General features: G+C 33.2%; 1 protein-coding gene across 1 annotated transcript in view; it reads left to right on the top strand.

The window, feature by feature from the left end:
* The window catches only part of TMEM196 (transmembrane protein 196), a 56526-nt gene extending 40854 nt beyond the window's left edge, over positions 1–15672 (top strand). The window contains exons 2-4 of the mRNA XM_008071163.1: positions 6602–6658; positions 10471–10725; positions 14130–15672. Of these exons, the coding sequence (XP_008069354.1) occupies positions 6602–6658; positions 10471–10725; positions 14130–14189 (372 nt within the window). The 3' untranslated portion in view covers positions 14190–15672. The remainder of the gene's footprint in view (positions 1–6601; positions 6659–10470; positions 10726–14129) is intronic.
* The last annotated feature ends 2208 nt before the right edge of the window (positions 15673–17880 follow it).

Consider the following 17880-nt stretch of genomic DNA (forward strand, 5'->3'; position numbering starts at 1 on the left):
GGAGATTATAATTTTTAATTGGTTAAGGATCAGGAATTTTAAAAGTTTGTATGCAGTAAGTTTGAGAGCCACTGTCTTCAGGCAGACTTTTCTTGATAAACTTTTCCCATTTTATGGAGATAACTTATGCAGAAATAATTAGGAATATGGGATCTCAAATGTTAGGAAGCCTGTGACAAAGAAGGCAGTCTTATAAGTCTAGGGCAAAGAAGACAGTCTGACAAGTCTAGCCAGGGTATGATGTAAGAAAAACACGATCACATCAGTATAGTTTTCAGAAAAAATGTGAATTATTTTTCATGTGCATTGTATGTGTTAAACTACAAAATAATCCTTTTAAGAGCTTCCAGAGTCATCATTCCTTAACTAAAAAGTGATCTAAGAAGAGTAAAAATAGTCAAGGACTAGTTGTAGCAAAACAAGTCATATAACCTTTAATCCGGGTTAAAAAATATATATTATTTAGCCAGAGTTAGATTATTTCTGGTCAGTTTTTTAACATCTAACATTTGTTGTGTGTTTTCTTAATAATATTTCTCTACTAATCATTTTAAAGAAACTGACTAATTTTTATGAAATTTATATATATCCTTATATGTATCACTATTAAATTCAATGTGTGGTTCAGCTTTTTATCTTGAGAGAAAAAAGGTAGTGCTGTTTCTATTTTCTAATGAGTATATTTGCTGTAATGGCTAGAGAATTCTAGTGAAAATTATTTCATCTGAATTAGTTAAATGTTATATGGAAATTTTTTCATAAAATGTCTTAAAACAAGATCGGACTACCATCTTTATAATTCTATAAAATATAATCTTATAATCAGTCTAACCTTGCCTTCTCTCCTGGAGAGTTGACAGGACCACAGCTTATATCTGCTTCCATGGTAACAGTCATGGTTCCAAAATTTTCCATTGTATAATTCTAACCAGGAATGCCTACAACAGCCTGTTAACCTCTCTTTCTCAAAATAAACTGTCTTGTACAGAAAAGAATACTAGTTGGGAACTCATCAACTATCACCTAGGTTAGTCGAAAGAAATATATATATATTGCTGAGTTCCCAACATATATATATATATATATGCCTAACATATATATATATATATATATATATATAGAGAGAGAGAGAGAGAGAGAGAGAGAGAGAGAGAGAGAGAGAGAGAGACCACCAGTAAGGAATGAAAAGGTTTTCATTGATTTCGATGAACTTTTAACAAAATCCTTTTCTGATCTCTATTTTTCCTCTTAAGAAAACTGAACATACTCACATTTAGTCTGATTGCTTACATTATTACAAGTATTTACATCAACTTATTGCATAATTTCACTTTAGCTTTTTTTATTATCTATTGGTTTTATCTTGACTGTTGTTATTGTATTCTTTATTTTTCTGGCCTTACTTATATAATGAATGCACATATTAAAAATTCTACTTTTCTATCAATGCCGAGAGCTGATTAGTATATCTTTATTCTGCTAAACAATACAGAAATTTTATAAATTTTGCTTGTATCTTTACTCCAACACATTGTATTTCGTGCCAAAATCACTTGGAATATTCATCCTAAATAGATTTTTTTCAATTTACACTATTTTTTCAATTTTTTCATTTACTCCTATTCCATGTCAAACATTTACTGTTTCACTTTATTGTGGCTTTTACTACTATATTTCTTTCTTCTCTCATGTCTTCTTCTGTGTTGTCCTGAAGAATAACTTCTAGTAATTCTTTTCAAATTTTATGTGAAATAATGCTTTGGAGATTATATTAGTTTTCTGTTGCTTTTTATAATAAATTATGACAAACTAAGTGGCCTAAAAAAAAAAGAAATGTATTCTCTCATATTCTGGAGGCCAGAAATCTAAAATGAGTCTTCAGGGCTGCATTTCTTCTGGAGGCTCCAGAGAGAATCAACTTCTTTGTCCTCTCTAACTTACAGAGGTTACTATACCCTTTGTCTTGAGCCTACCCTGACCCTCTTCAAAGCCAGCAGTGCAGCATCTTCAAATACCTTCCCTCTGCCTTTTTGTTTCTGTCAGCACATAGCCTACTGTCTCTTTCTTTTATTTCCCTCTTATAGAATCAGGTTACTACATCTAAGTTGTCCCTGGATAATCCACTATAATCTCCTCATTTCAAGAACTTTAATTTAATTAAATCAGCAAAGACTTTTTTTTTTTTGCCATAGAAGATAACATTCATGGGTTCTGGGGATTAGAACATGAATATCTTTGAAGAGCCATATTTTAGTCTACCACCATATCCTTGGCCAAATGAATATGCCTTTCTTGCAATCTCTTGTTAGAATAAGAGTTTGGCTGGATGTAAAGCTCAAAGTTTAAAAGTTTTTATTTTCAGAATTGTATAAGTATTTTATCTTAATATCTTCATTTAGGCTTTTAGTATAAGTGATGAAGTCATTCTAGTGAGGAATTAATTGTCGTGGTTTCTGTGATCATCTTTGGTGCTACATACTCTTCAAATTCCTCTAGTGGTGGGTGTGGCTGCCTTGTGCTCCTAGTAGAAACTGAGGAGCTGAAAATTTTTCAGTGTGAGTGCCACACCCTCAGCTTGAATCCCTGCTCACCTCCATCAAAGTGGAGGAAGTCTGCTTTCATGCTCTTGCCTCCACTTCATTGGCGTACTTGTTACTTCCACCTGTGAGGCTCATAGTGAAGAGCAGGTGGAGGTGAAGGAAAAGGTTCTTTTTTGTTCTAGACCAGTCTCAGCGTAGGAAGGCTCCATGTACTGGTCTCAGGGTAGGGACTTTCTCAGTATTCTGTTCCCTTCTCCATGTGACAGCCAGACTCAGCCTTGTATTTGTGATGGGTCTTGAACAGGAGGTTCTTGCCTCTTCTCTAATAGTTGATGACTTCTATTCAGTATAAGCATAGGATGTTAGTCCTAAGATGTATTCCTGCCTTTCCATCTGTGTAAAGAAATGTTTCTTCTACTTTTCCTCCAGTTATGGTAGCCATCTATATTTGCACAGACCCTGGAAATGACAAGTTTTGCTACTCTTCTGCCAGGAACTTATGGCCTTTGTTCCATGAAAGAGAAGCTTGAAGCAAGAAACAGGGCTTTGCATTCCCTACCCCATGCCCACCCCCTACACACCATTTATATGACTATTGTCTTTTCTTCTCATGCTCTGCAACAGGTGATAGTTTCTGTCAGACTTTCCCTGGAGAAAGCTGTCCTTCTTTGAATTGAGGTTATTTTATTGCCCTGAATCTTTGACTTCAATGGGCTCTAGAAAAGTTATTTTGTAGTTTTTCATTTTTTTCTTATTGTTAGGGTGGGAATGACATTTTTGTATCTTTTAATGTCCTAAACAAAAGCAGAAATCTCCCAGAGCCTTCCATAAAGAAAATTCACTCAAAATATTGAGTCCTATCTTCATAATATCTTCATTTCATCAGATAAGTCACAATCTTAGCTATCTCTTGAATATGATTTAAATTGGAATCAATTGAATTTCAGTTGGAATACTAGCTAGTTTTACTTCATAGTAGTACTTTCTGCCCTATCATTGGATTGCTAAATGTATATTCCTTTATGATAAGAACAAAGCAAATAACCCTCCTTGGACTTAAATAACACATCTTCTCAGAACAAAATTTCCAATGTAAAATTGTTTAAGTGGATAGATAACTAGATAGATAGGGTGAGCTATCAGCTTAATTTCTGTAGCTAATTTGTTTATTTGCTTAATAATTTGCATAATGTAGACAAGTGCTTTACATCCTGGATAAAGTTATGTTAAGCAAAGAAAATACTTTGAAATATCATAGAACATTTCTTTATATATCTAATTTAAGAATATAGCACAATTGACTAATTTTCTAATTATTTTTATTACATAAAAAATTAACAACAGCAAGAGCAAAGAGCACTGTTGCAAGTGAGCAGTGTTCATTGAACACTTTTGATTGGATTTGATAGTATAATCTGCACTGTACTAGCACTGAAAAAATCCTTTTAAAAAGCATCTTTACCAAATTATTAGACCAAAATTAATTTAGGTACTTAGTAAAGCTCTAAATTATATGCCTAATTTCTGATCTTAATGTATGATCTTGAGCAAGTCACTGATCTGTCTTGACCTCTAGTTCCCCATATCTGACACACGTAAATGTACAAGGCTGAATTAAATAATCTTTTGAGATCCATCCTAGCACTATGACTTGCAGTAAATAAAGATGACCAATGAAATAAAAAAATCATTTCTCTACTTTGGAGGTGTCTTTTCTCCTCTATTTAAATTGTGATGACTAAGACTCAACCAGGATCCTCTGGATCCTCCTGAGAAACTCCATGAATTTATAGACTTCCCATTGCACGTGCTTATTTTCTCCAGATTTCAGGTTTCCCCTAAGGAATATGATTTTGGATACTCTAACAGTAGTAACTGTTGGAAAAAATTTACACTCTAGGTTTGAGGGAAAGTGGACAGATATTGCTTGATTCCCTTACTACTCACCTTTCCCCTTCCAAGGCCTTAACTCCCATTTTTTAACGCTATCCAAGTAAAGTGAGACAATGGAAAGTAACCATTTCATTGCCACCTATATGTTCCAACAAAGTGACTGGGATGAAGAACTCTGCTTATGCTTCTGACCCACCCTTGGGCTTTACTCTAAATAAATAATGTCAATGTCTATAGATTTCAAAACAGATATAATAATACTGCTTTCAAATTATTTCAAGAATGACCTCTGGGTGAGTGGAGTTTCAGGATGAATTCAGGCTAGTCAGGGAAACTTAAGAGATGTACATGCTTGGGCTTTGATCTGAAGCTTGAAGCACTGAGAGGCACAGAATTGATCCAAACGGAAATTTCATGAGTACAGCCTTGAAGGATGTGAGAGATGGGATCAGTGACAAAGAGTTCATGGGAGGACATCGTCAACTATACTTAGTACACTGTGGTGGTGGAAAATGGGCATTGTGAAATCACTTAAGGCTTCTGAAAATTATGCAAGTATTCAGATTTTATAAAGTTCTAAGTCTCAATCTTCTCATGATTTTATAGTACTAAAAATATTTTGTGAGATTGGTTTCTAGAGTATGTTAACCCCTTTGTCTATCATATACTTTCTGGATATAATTGTAATTTTTTTGCCTTTGAGAGTTACAGTATTTTTTACTATAAGAAGTACAAATTTCTCTATCAATACTAACAAGTATTTTCTATGTTGGTCTGTGAGTTTGGTGCTATACTTAGAAGAATTTTCCCACTTCTCTAAAATTATATAAACTATAAACATATAATTAAATAACTGTTTTCTTCTAATGCATTTAATTTTTATATATTTAAATATGCAAACTATTTGATATCAATTTTGATGCATGGAATTAAGGAAGGTTAACAAATTTCTAATTCCATTTATTGAATAAATAATCCTGATATTTGCACCATTAATTTGAAAAGTCGTCTGAATCATGTGCCAAATTCTTATATATATATTTTTTTCCCCAAATCTGTCTTACAGAACCACTGCCTACTTTATAAACATTTCTTCCCTTATAGGAAAATTTTCCCTGCAGCAAATTTCCTTATGTTTAAGTTTTAAACAAATTATCTTGGTGCTTCTCAAATTCATCTTACCAGTAATAATCCCTAGAATATTTTGACACTTTAAAAAAAATCTATTTAGATATGAAATACTTCATTTAAATCAGTTACATTTTATTTTTGACTTGAGATAAGAAAATTTTTAAACAATCAAATGGAAACACGTACTTTTTGCAAATCAGTTTTTTTTTTACAAATCTGAAGGCCTTTAGTAGACTTATTACTTACTAAATAATTTATTATTTTATATATATGACTCATCTCAATTTAGAAGTATGTGCAAATGTGAATTCAAATAGCCCTAAATGTTTTTATTCAAATTAAACTATTTACCATTTTATGATAACCAAGATGTCTAATGGTCTGTCATTGGTAGATAATTTTATGTGACTGCTTTTGCAAAGCAATTATAACCCCAATGTTTTTATTTACAAGAAATCATATGTCATAAATAACCTCAATCCCTGGTCCTCTTCTAACATGCAGACAAAGGCACTCTTCCCAGTGAAATAAGCATTTAGCCATTGTAAGTTTGAGAGGTAGGGAGAATATCTCTATAGATAAACATTTCCCTGTCTGATGCTTTGTCTTTTAATTTGTGCTAAATTTTTTCCTGCAGTATAACCTATTGAATTCTAGTTACTTAGTGTGAATGAATGTATCACACCACTTTTTTCCCTGAGAAAGTAGGGAGGGATAAGAAGACAGTGAAAAGAAACAGGAGAAATAAAACTCTATATTCATTTATTTTGTAATTTCGCCTAGTGCTAAAAACTGATTCAAGTGTTGCTTAAGTCCACCATTACCTCTATCAACCAGGCAAAAAAAAATTTTTTTAGTAGAATTTGCATCTTTTTCTTTACTAATGTATAATAAGATAATTTTCTTTCCAGCTTTTGATGGGAATTTAAAACTTTCTAGCCCCCTTGGAGCAAGTGTCATAAGAGAACTAAAGCTAAGTCTAGGAGTTTTTTGAATATGGAATATGGAATAATTTTTCTTTTTTTCTTTTTTTGCAGTTTCTTCTCTGTGGCATTTGTGGAATATTGTGCGCCAAAAAAAAATCGGGACTTGTCGTAAGTTTTTGTCTTGTTCGCATTGTGCATTGACGTGTTTGAAATGTAAGAACTCAAAAACAGAAATTATGAGTAGACAACTTTCATATACTGAATGTTACTGATTTGGGATAAGAAGAAAACTAACAAATCTTGGCTTTCTAGTTTTTAAAGAAAACCATCAAGATTATAAGAGACTATGACAAAACACCACCAACAACACCACCAAAAAAAAAAATCTGAAGAATATTTGGAATATGTGAATATGCAACATTTAATGACTGCGGTGGCGGACAGTTTTCAGATTAGAGACTTTCAGACAATCACCTGAATCCTTCAGTTAGCTAAAAAAGATAAAGCTTCAGTGCATAAGAAATTTAACTGGTCAAATATGGAACTGGGCCTAAAGATTATTGACTTTCTTTGATCATAAAGCTAATTTTGCAAAGCAGCAAGATAGCTGTGTTGCTACGGTTACAGTTAATTCTCAAAGATTTATATTATTACAGTGACTGCACATTAAGTGTCTTCAGATGTTTTGTGGTACTATCGTTGGTTTCTAGGGTAGAGAACATACTTCCAGTTAACTCTGATATTGGCAGGAGGAGAATTTCTGCATGCTGAATTGTGGATTCTCTACAACCTTCCGTGACATTTTATGAAAGTTTGGAATCAGGCAAAAGCATGGTTTATTTTCCTGAGTACTATAGGAAAGTTCGTGGGCCTTTACAAATTGACAAAATTAATAGTATACAAGGACCCTAGAAAGTGGTCTTTGAGCCTAAAAAGAGTTTTCCAAGGAGTGGCCAGTTATCTGAGCAGTGTAGAAAACGAGGAGCAGTGCAGTAATTTCCATTTGAACCCTTTTAAAGTCACTCCTTTTTAAAATATCTATTGTGACACAAAAATAAACCCCTCACTACTTTAAATGTGTGAGATGTAATGTTTTAAAATTACGTAAAGGAAAATAGGAAACCTTTGGGAGATAAAATGTGTGTTTATTAGTGTTGGTGTGTAGTTTTTATCTATGATTCTCTTATCATTCTTTAGACATGGTGTTCATTCTCTACATTCTTCCTCTACCAAGACTCATTATGGTTATGCAGAAACAATTCCTAGGGAGGAGAAAGAAAAAAAGAAAGAAGGGGGGAGAGAGAGAAAGAGAGAGATAGTAAGAGACAGATGGTAGAGGGAGGGATGAAAGACAAGAGAAAAAGAAGAAATAATTTTTTTTCAAAAGTCAATAGTGTTACTTTTCTGTCTTTCTAATTCTTTTATGAGTTACAAAGAAAAGAATCCTAAGATGTGAACTTTTTAGAAACTACCATCCAGGTGGTAGATGTACCTACCATCAGAGGGTGTACTATCTCTGTACTTACTGAGATTCCCATAGATGGCATTTAGCCATCAAGATTCTCTACCCTTTAATCCAATGTTATAAAAATTTCTTCATTCCAAATATTCATTCAGTCTAGAATCTCCAGCCTGGTTATGTTTGAAAATAGTGATTATAAACTTGGATACAGATTTTAATATTTAATTCCTAGGTGAGAATGTTCTGTCAACACATGTTAATGAAATGTCATGCCTTTAAAGAATTAATGAAAATAACATCAGGAAAAATATGGGGTTTCTCATATCCCCAAGAAACTGTATGCCATCTGAATGTGCTTAAAAATGTATAACTGGTTGATTCTACTTGAAATTGTGAGCTACAAGTTTCAACTTGGTGGAATGGTTTTATTATTCAGTAATCGATTGTAAGTATAATATTTAATCAAGTATAAAAAAGATTTTATTGGTCCATCATTGGGTTTTCAGCCAATGATGATAGGTACTGGGAGACAGACACAATAAGGAATGCAGAATTAAGTTGAAGAAAGAACTTCTGGTTCTTTCTGCCCACCATGCTTTTCATTGTACTATTTCATACATCCATGATCGGGCCTTCTGCTGGGAACTGCATGCACTTAGCTAAAATGACAAGTTCTCAAGGAAGTCTTCTCTAACAACTCTGGCTAGGCAAAATTATTCTCTTTCCTACTCCTAGGGCAACCCATTCATCCTTCTTAATATTTACTAAGCCATGTTGAAATGTTGGATCTTCTCTTTTATAAGATTTTAATATACTCAAGGGGAATAATAATTAATTCATAATGCCAGCAGTTACCTTGCTCGGGTCCTAGGAGATGCTAGGTGCTCAAGAAGTGTATTAAACTCAACCAACCGTCAACAACAAATAATATCTAGTAAAGAAAAAGTAAATGCTAAAGTGAGTTATAAAGCTGTTTGCCCTGGGGAATATTGCAAAGGAGATCAGCAAAGTCAAGGAAGGCTTTCTGAAAAAGTTAGAACTTAATTTGTGCCTTCCATCCAGGAGTTTAAAGAAGAATCAAAATTATTTCCAGAAATGAAAAATATCATTGAAGTGGGAATGTGCAGGTGTATTGAGAGAAAAGAGAGAAGATTGGAGTAAAGATTGTTTCAGAGGACAGAAATAAGTTTGCAAAATTAAATTAGTATCACACCATAAAGTATCATGAGAGCCAATAGAAGAATTTAGATCAGATGCCAAACAAAATCAAATGATTAAAGTTAGTGGAATAGTCAATTAAGTTTATTAAATATTCATAGACTATTTACTACACAGATATTGCACTTGATCTTGCCAGGGATCCTATGATAGTTAAGTTAATTATAACCTCCTTGCTCTATTAACAGACACCCAGAGCAAACCAACTGTAGGATCAAAAGCAAAGCTACATCTTGTGTTTCTCCAAACGAACAAACGGTGTTTTTGAAATATTTATCCTGTATTCTTCATTGTGAAGTCCCAGAGTAACAGAAGATGTGTCAGATACTGGGCCAGGTCACAGGAAGTCACTAAGCTACCCTCTGAAGATATAGATGCACAAGAAATAAAATACTTAGTGATTAAAAAATAATAATAGCCGGGCTCGGTGGCTCAGCCTGTAATCCCGCGCCTTTGGGAGGCTGAGGTGAGTGGATTGCCTGAGCCCGCGGGTTCGAGACCCGCCTGGGCAGGCGACACCTCATCTCTACAATAAAAAAAAAAAAAAAAAATTAGCCGGGCGTGGTAGTGCGCAGCTGTAATTCTGGCTACTCGGAAGGCTGAGGCGGAAGGATCGCCGGAGCCCAGCAGGTCGAGGCTGCGGTAGCCGGGAGCGGCCACTGCACTCCAGTCTGGGAGACAGAGTGAGACTCCAACTCAAAATAAATACATACATAAATAAATATAATAATAACTAAATTCCCAAAACTTATATGGGTAGAAGGGCTAAAGATTTGAAGTTAGTAGAACTGGCAATTCAATAATAAGAAGACATTTAGACATTTTGGGAGGATTAGAGAGTGAAACTGGATTTAGAGTCAGAAAATCTGAGTTCAGTACCTAATTTGCATATCAGTTCATCATCATTCATTTTCTTTAATATAGTTAACCATTGATTTCTGAAGCACTATGATCTATTCCCTCTACAATGAGTCAGACTGAACAGAAACTTGGCTGGAGGAATAGATCTTAGCTTCTGTGAAGCACCCAAACCCTGTCTCTCTCTCTCTCTCTCTCTCTCTCTCTCTCTCTCTCTGTTTCAGATTAGAAGATATAGTTTATTTAGAAAGAAAACTGGAGAGAGAGAGAAAGAGAGGATTCACACAGCTCGAACACCCCCCTCCCACACACACACACCCCAAGGCAGGGCAAAACTTCTCTTTATTGTAGATTTTCCAACCTGGGCATGCAGCAGAACATGCTGCCTTCTGACCTGCTTTGCCTTCTCAACGTTAACACCTCCTTTTATTTTTCTTATTAGATGATCCTCTTTTCTGCCTGCTGTATCTGTGGACTCATCGGGGGCATCCTGAATTTTCAGTTCCTTCGGGCAGTCACGAAGAAGACCTCTTCCTTGTATCCTCTGCACCTGGCCTCGATGTCTCTTGCGTGCATTGGAATTGGTGGCTGCACTCTCTCTTCCTGGCTCACTTGTCGACTGGCCAGCTATGAACAGAGGAGGATGTTCTCAGAAAGGGAGCACTCCCTGCATCATTCTCATGAGATGGCTGAGAAAGTGAGTTGTGTACCTTTTCCTCCCACTGCTATGATGTGATGAAGATTGTAGTCCACTCTAGGTGAATCAACATGCAAATTCAGATGACAATTTGATGAGCCAGATTTTATAAATTTGGCCATAGTAGATTAAGAATGGAAAATTTGTTATGACTATCCTTCACTGGAATAGTACACCTATTTTGAGCATAATTTTATAGCATCTCTGTCTATTCAAAAACACAGTTCCTAAAATAACATTTTATAAAATATTGAATACCTTATAAATATGGATTTTTATGTATTATGCTGAAGAAAAACACATAAACTAAATATGCTCTCCACTCAATAATGCCAGTTTTAGAAATCACGTGAATTCCCTTTTTTAGCTTATCCCTTGTGCTTATAAGTAGATGCATTTGACTATGTAAATTCGATCTTCAAGCATAAAGGGGTTTTTTAATAAAAATGACAAAAAGTCTTGTCTATCAGTACAGATGTTACAATCCTTGTAAAACTTCATTTAATTCTCATCTAAACTTTATGCACATTTGAATAACTTTGCCTGTATTTTAAAAAATAGTCCTTGCATTATTGTTTCATGAAACCCATTCAAACAGAAAGTTACATTAATTGTATAAAAGGACAAATGATGTAGTGAGCTGTCTGTGTTTCTACTACATTTTGCACATATTTCATTTTTCACATAATTCAGTTCCTGCTACTGGATCTAGTAAATAAAAAACAAAACATTTGTAAAATAAACTCACTAACATAATGGCCACATTATATTGTGCTGTAAGTCAAAAATAAAAGTGCATAATCACAGATTAGAGTAAGAATAGCAAGACACTGCATTTCTTTGAATGTTATTTTGAAGGAAAAAATACTTAAGTAGTTTGTGTTTCCATTTTGTGCACAATCCATATTTACACATAAGGAGAGAAGAAGCTCTTAAATTGCCCCAAGAAAGCAATTTTAAACAGATGTATACATGCCTTTCAACAAAGAATGAATAGTATACAGAGTAGGTCTCGTAATTTAAATAAATGGGTTGTTAAAAATAGATGATCATCATATATTTGTATAGTGACTCGTGCTTTATTTTTATACCGTTATGATTTAGTTTTCTTGTGTATATGTTTGTGCAATATTTATTGTATGATTGTTATATTTACATTAGAGATTGAGGGCTATTGAAATAACCGACTTGCCCAGCTGCCCGGTGGTGCCCCCGACACCAGAGTTACCTACAAGGTACGCTGATTTCTAGGGAGTTACCATGTTGTAATGTCGCTGCAGAAAACACTGCCTCTCCTAGAAAGCCATGATGTCAACAGATCAGTCTGGACTGATGTTGAAATGTTGTTCCTCAAAGTATTGCTTTCATAAGAGCGAGCTTACTTTGAGGAGCTGACATAACCTACATGGCAGAGTCTTGCAGCTTGAAATTTGGTTGAGTATTTAAAATATTCAGCCTGCCTGTAAGCATCCAAACACATTTCTGTTTGGATGATCCATGACTCCTTTTATTCTCTACTATTTCATGATTCCAACTCAATATCATCATTTATATACCAAAGTTTTGGTTTTAATAATAGATGTGTCTGGATAAAGACAAACTATGTATCTCCCTCATGTCAAAATTGCATGAGCAGGTAGCCAACATTTGACACTAAATCAGTAAAAATTCTGGGGGAATGTTTCTTCTTGTAAAAGTATCTGCTGTGATACATTTTAAATTTATTTCCCATATTTCAAATTGCTGAAAACATATAGTAATTGTTCTTCATTTGGTTAAACAGATTAACTGGAAATACAGAATGTATGTCCATTTGCAAATACCCACATTTGGTCCTGCTCAAATAGAAAGTACAGTCTTCTTGTTAAATTAAACAGGCCTATTTGCAAATAAACTGAAGAGACTCACAAATTTCAAAACTAATTTTCACTGTTATTTCCTATGAAATATTTTCTGTGATTTCCTTTTTCCTGTGATTTTACTGTGTCCATGCTAGGGTAAATTCAGTTAAGAATTTTTATTTTAAATTTTGTACAATTTTTTTAAAAATTGCTTTTTTAAAATCCTGCAATAAAATGTTAATACACTAGATTAGCTTGTTATAGATTTTAAGTAGTTTTTTAGATGTAAAGCCTTCATAAAAGAAGAAAAGTCACCCAAGGTTCTTGTTTCTAGAAATCTATTAGAATATTGTTTTTTGGTTTTTTTTTTTTTTTTCCTAGTATGAGGAATAGGAAAAGATGTACTAGTAAATTTTGCCGAAGGTAATTTTGGGGGGAATGATTTCTATTTATTTTACTACCAAAGGTGAGTTCTTGAATAAAGCCTCAGATCTGTTTTCTTAACTACAATCCTAACCCCAGCCCATAACACGAATGTATTTTCAGAGTTTCACTATACGTCTAGGAGACTTTCACCATGTGCATCTCTAGCAGATTCTCCAGAGCAAGATAGAAATCGAAAGAAATGAGATAATTGAGAAATAATTTTCATTTGAATTATTCCTTACTGTTCTTTTGCAAATAGGCTTGTTCAAGCATGGAAAGATGCTGCCAATCTGTTTTTAGGTCATTTTACCAATATATTATTTATAATATGGTACACTAACCATTATACAGGTGAATGGGCTTCACATCCCATCACCATTTTTTTTGGTTGGGAAGGGTATAATATTTAATCAAACATATGAATTCAGTGCATCAAATTAATGTTTTTGTAAATTAATGTGCATATTCTGTAGCTGCAGTGGAAATCTTTTATGTTAGTTTATCCTTTGCATTTATATTTTCATTGCTTTCCCATGTGGTTTTCCTTATTAACTTTTTAGTAATTGATTCCTTAAAAGCATGTTAAGAGACACCACTGTTTTGTTTTTTACCATATAAGTGATAGTATCATGACAATCTTTCCTACTATGATTTTTTAGCAATTCATAGTTACAGGTGAGCAATGACCCCCTTGTGTGCCTTTTTCAGTTCTTAACAAAAAGGCCATATGTTTTTCTATAGAATAAAGGTAGTTCCTAGAATGTATTGGTACTTTGTTGACATGATCAGCAGAGGAGCCTATGCATTTGAAACACTTGAACACTTAACCATCTTCTTCCTCCTAGGGGAGATCCTTCCAAAATAGAGTTGAGGAAAGAAAGAGAAAACTCAGGGAAGTGGGGAGAAAATGAATGGTTGTTGTGGGCAGAAGACTTCGGCCTAACAGACACATTTTAGCACTTTCATGTGCTCCAAGATGCCATGAAATTTCATTTCCTCTGATTCAACAACAATATCAATCCTTGTCCTTCCCCATAACTCAGCAAGTTTTTTTAATAGATTGAAATTTCTGTTTTGTAAACCCATTAACCATTACTCTGAAAGTGAATTTTAATTTATTTGTTATTTTTCTAACAGGAAATAACAGACAACATGAGCAATGGAGGACCACAACTAATATTTAATGGAAGAGTATAATCAATGTTTCAAAGAACTGAACCCTTTTTTTTTTAGGATTTCATGAGGCAAGTAGATACCAAAGGACTAGGAGATAAGATTAAAACAGTTCTTGTATTTCTTTTAACACTCCTGAGCATCTACTAAAATTATTCTTCCTCAATTTTGCCTCACTTATTTCTTCAGCTTTTTTTTATGGGATAAAACAGTTTCCAGAAGTGTTCTAGTACAGTAATTTCAAGAGACTTTCCAGATTGTTCTAAACAAGACTTTTCAATAAAAAGAAGCAAAAATAAAACAGAAATAAAATTCATATTGACTAGCATGAGCATTAGATTTATAATGACATATTTCATATGAGTAATTCAAAAGTGCAAATATTAAGAAATAACTAACTTACTGATGTCTTTGTTTTGAAAGACAGATGGCTTCAAGAATGCCATAATTCAAAACCTCAGTAATTCCTTGTTATAAAAACATTGTAATTATTTTCAATTTGTTAATGAACTATATTTCATAATTTATTTGTAAATGACCAAAAATCTAAAGCATAAAAAAGAGATTTTTTTAGAGAGAAAATATTAATCTGCATAATATTTTTGCATTTTTGCACAAGAATGAAAAGTTGCAAGTAAATATCATTTAAGAAAAATAAACATGTTTTGACCATACCGTGCAGGTTGACCTGCATGTTCATGAATGAGCTTAAGAATCAGGTATGTGTATGTATGTGTGTATATAGACTGTAAATATAGAAAATGTATACAGCATATATTTATAGCATACATGAATGTAAATACGTAGTAGAAAGAAACTGTGATGCTGTGGGGGTATTTTTAAGATTCAACTCCACAAATGTGAGAAGGCTCAAGGCTTTTTTATGCCCACAAAATCACATATTTAATTTCCACTAAATTTGCCCATTTTTCTTCTTTTTATTAGGTCTGTTTTGTGTAAATATCATTGTGGTGATATTTAGGGAACTGAGTAATTTGGGTAGTGTAGTATAAAGATAAGTTACTTAATTATTTGGCTACTTTACTGTGATTATAGTATTTATGTAACATGACTTCAAATTACATACTTCCATATTTATAAGTAAAGACATGATGGCCTATAATGATTAATGATACTGATATTTCAAACACCTTACAGTTCAATTAAATGATGCAAATCAGCAGATGATGTACACCCCAAAACGAAGTTATAATTAGCTTCACTATAATTTAATTTAAATTTAATTTAAATTTGTTTTGCTTCCTTTTCTTCTACAAATCACATGAAATAATATAGGCAGTCATATATAAGAAAGCATAGATCCAAAGAATCTGAAAGAGTTCTCTGTAGAATGAAATGAAAAGAAAGGTTTAAGTTTTTCTAGCTAGATTCAATCCCTCCATTCCATAATGGAATGTTAAAATAGCAACCAATGACAATACTTATAAGCAAGAAAATAGCATAGCTTTGGAAATATTTATGAAAATATAGTCTTTGGCAACATATAAAGAAATTGAATATTTTAAGATAATCCTCACTGTACTGTCTACTTTTTTCTCCCCCAAACGGATCAATTTTAAGTTGTTTTTTATGAGTTACTTATTGAACCATAGGTAAATTGGAATACATAATATCCAGTATGAACATATGTTATCATTCATAAGCAAAACTTAATAATAATTTGAAATAATAAATATTTGAAGGTTTTTTACTTTACGGCAACATGATCATTTAGCCTATTTAAATCAACTCATGAAAAACTCTGCCTGTATCTATTCAACAGAAATAACTGGACTCTGGTTGTTTCATAATGTCTCTTATTTCATTTGGATAACTTCATTATTTAGTAGATTACAAAAGATGTCCATAAATGCAAAATAGTGAGTCAACACCAACACTATTCATTTGATGCCACAACTAGGCATGATATTTGTCAATGAAATCTCAATTATATGATGAAGATGTTTTTGTGTATACGGTTGTACCGAATTTATGCAAGGATATAGTTTTATAATGAAAGAGTAAGCACTGACTCTAATTTTCAGTGGCATTTCTCTGGTAGACATATTTATACAATACAGAATTATAATACATCAGTAAGATGTTGTAATGCCTTTTGAACTAATTTATGAAATTATACTCTAAAGGACAAAAGTAGGTTTATCACTGCTTTGACATAGAGTTAAAAAGAAATGTTATTATTACAATTATTCAAATATCCACAGTGTATGTTTAACCAAATATGGATCAATCTTTAAATGTAATTATTTCAACCCAATGATTTCAGGGTTAAGTTGAGAATTATTTACTTGGAATATGTAGTGATTCTTTTTGAGGTAAGTGGGGAATATTAGGAGGACATTGTTCAAGTGCTTGAAAATTTAATTTTGACAATATATTGAATGTGAACTAGAATTTTTAAGTGACTATGCTATAGTTTTATTATGAGCCTACTCTTGGAAAAAGTAATGTAATATTAAATTAGAAAAAATATGTGAAACTGGTGTGGTGGTGTGGTGTGGACTAGCTACAAACAAGTGGAGTTATCATAAGCATAAAAGAACAAAAGTGGACTCTCCTTGGGCATATAAAAACATGTATATGTTTATGTGTATATGTATGTATATGTACTTATGTGTGTATATGTATGTATACACACACAATGGTTTAGAAGTGGAACATGATATGATGAACTACATTGATATGTCCATGTAATAAAATGGTGTGTTTTGAAACGATGTATGACATCATTTTTGCTGTTGTTGTTTTTGTTATAATACAAAAATTGTTTCCCCCAATGGCTAGGTGAAAAGTGCTATTCTGGGACTGGCAGGGGATGGACGTTATAAATGAAGAAAAAAGAGACAGTCATAGCTGGAAGATATAGAATTAAAAAGGGATATTATTTGAGATAGGAAAGACTAAAATGTGTTCAAATACCATATAGAAGGAGAGTGGTAGAAAATATAGGAGAAAATGATTATTAGAAAGTGAAGTCCCTGAAGAGGCAAGAGGAAATAAAACACAGATCATATGAGACAGAATTAACTACAGGTAGACTGAAATAGCAGGAGATCTCACGATTTATTAATATTTAGATAACTCTGATGGCTACTTGAGTTTGTCAAATCAGTTGCTATGCCATTTGGGCTGAAGAGTAGCTCATTATGCATCATGTCCTATGCAATTCAGACCATTTAGCTGCTCAGGTTCACACTCGCTGATGCCGGGTGGACATTCCAGTCATTTTAATAACCAAAAATGTGCTTACAAATGTTTATTTGTTTCTTTGATAGAGAACTATTACCCAGTTTAGAACCACTGAAGAAATCCTTTGATCCAGAATAACCAATTTTGATGCGACTCACAAGTGTAGACCTGAATTGCTCAAGGTCATAATCTCACTGTTGTAAGGTCTACCTACATTATCTAATATGATACCACTATCTACAAGTGACTATTTAAATTTAAATATAAATTAATTATTATAAATGGAATATTCAGTTTCCCCACCAGACTAGCCACATTCTAAATATTGAATAGCCACACATGGACAACAGTTACAGAATATTCCTATCATTACAGAAATTTCCATTGGACAGTGTTGGTCAAAAACACATACAGGAGAACAGCCTATTCACCTTCAATTCTTGTACAAGATTTTCCACAGTCAACCAAAAATAATTAAAATGTGTGAAAAAAGTTGATAAACACT

The sequence above is a fragment of the Carlito syrichta genome, unplaced genomic scaffold (assembly GCF_000164805.1).
Source record: "Carlito syrichta isolate Samal-C Ts95f unplaced genomic scaffold, Tarsius_syrichta-2.0.1 Scaffold314134, whole genome shotgun sequence".
Classification (NCBI taxonomy): Eukaryota; Metazoa; Chordata; class Mammalia; order Primates; family Tarsiidae; genus Carlito; species Carlito syrichta.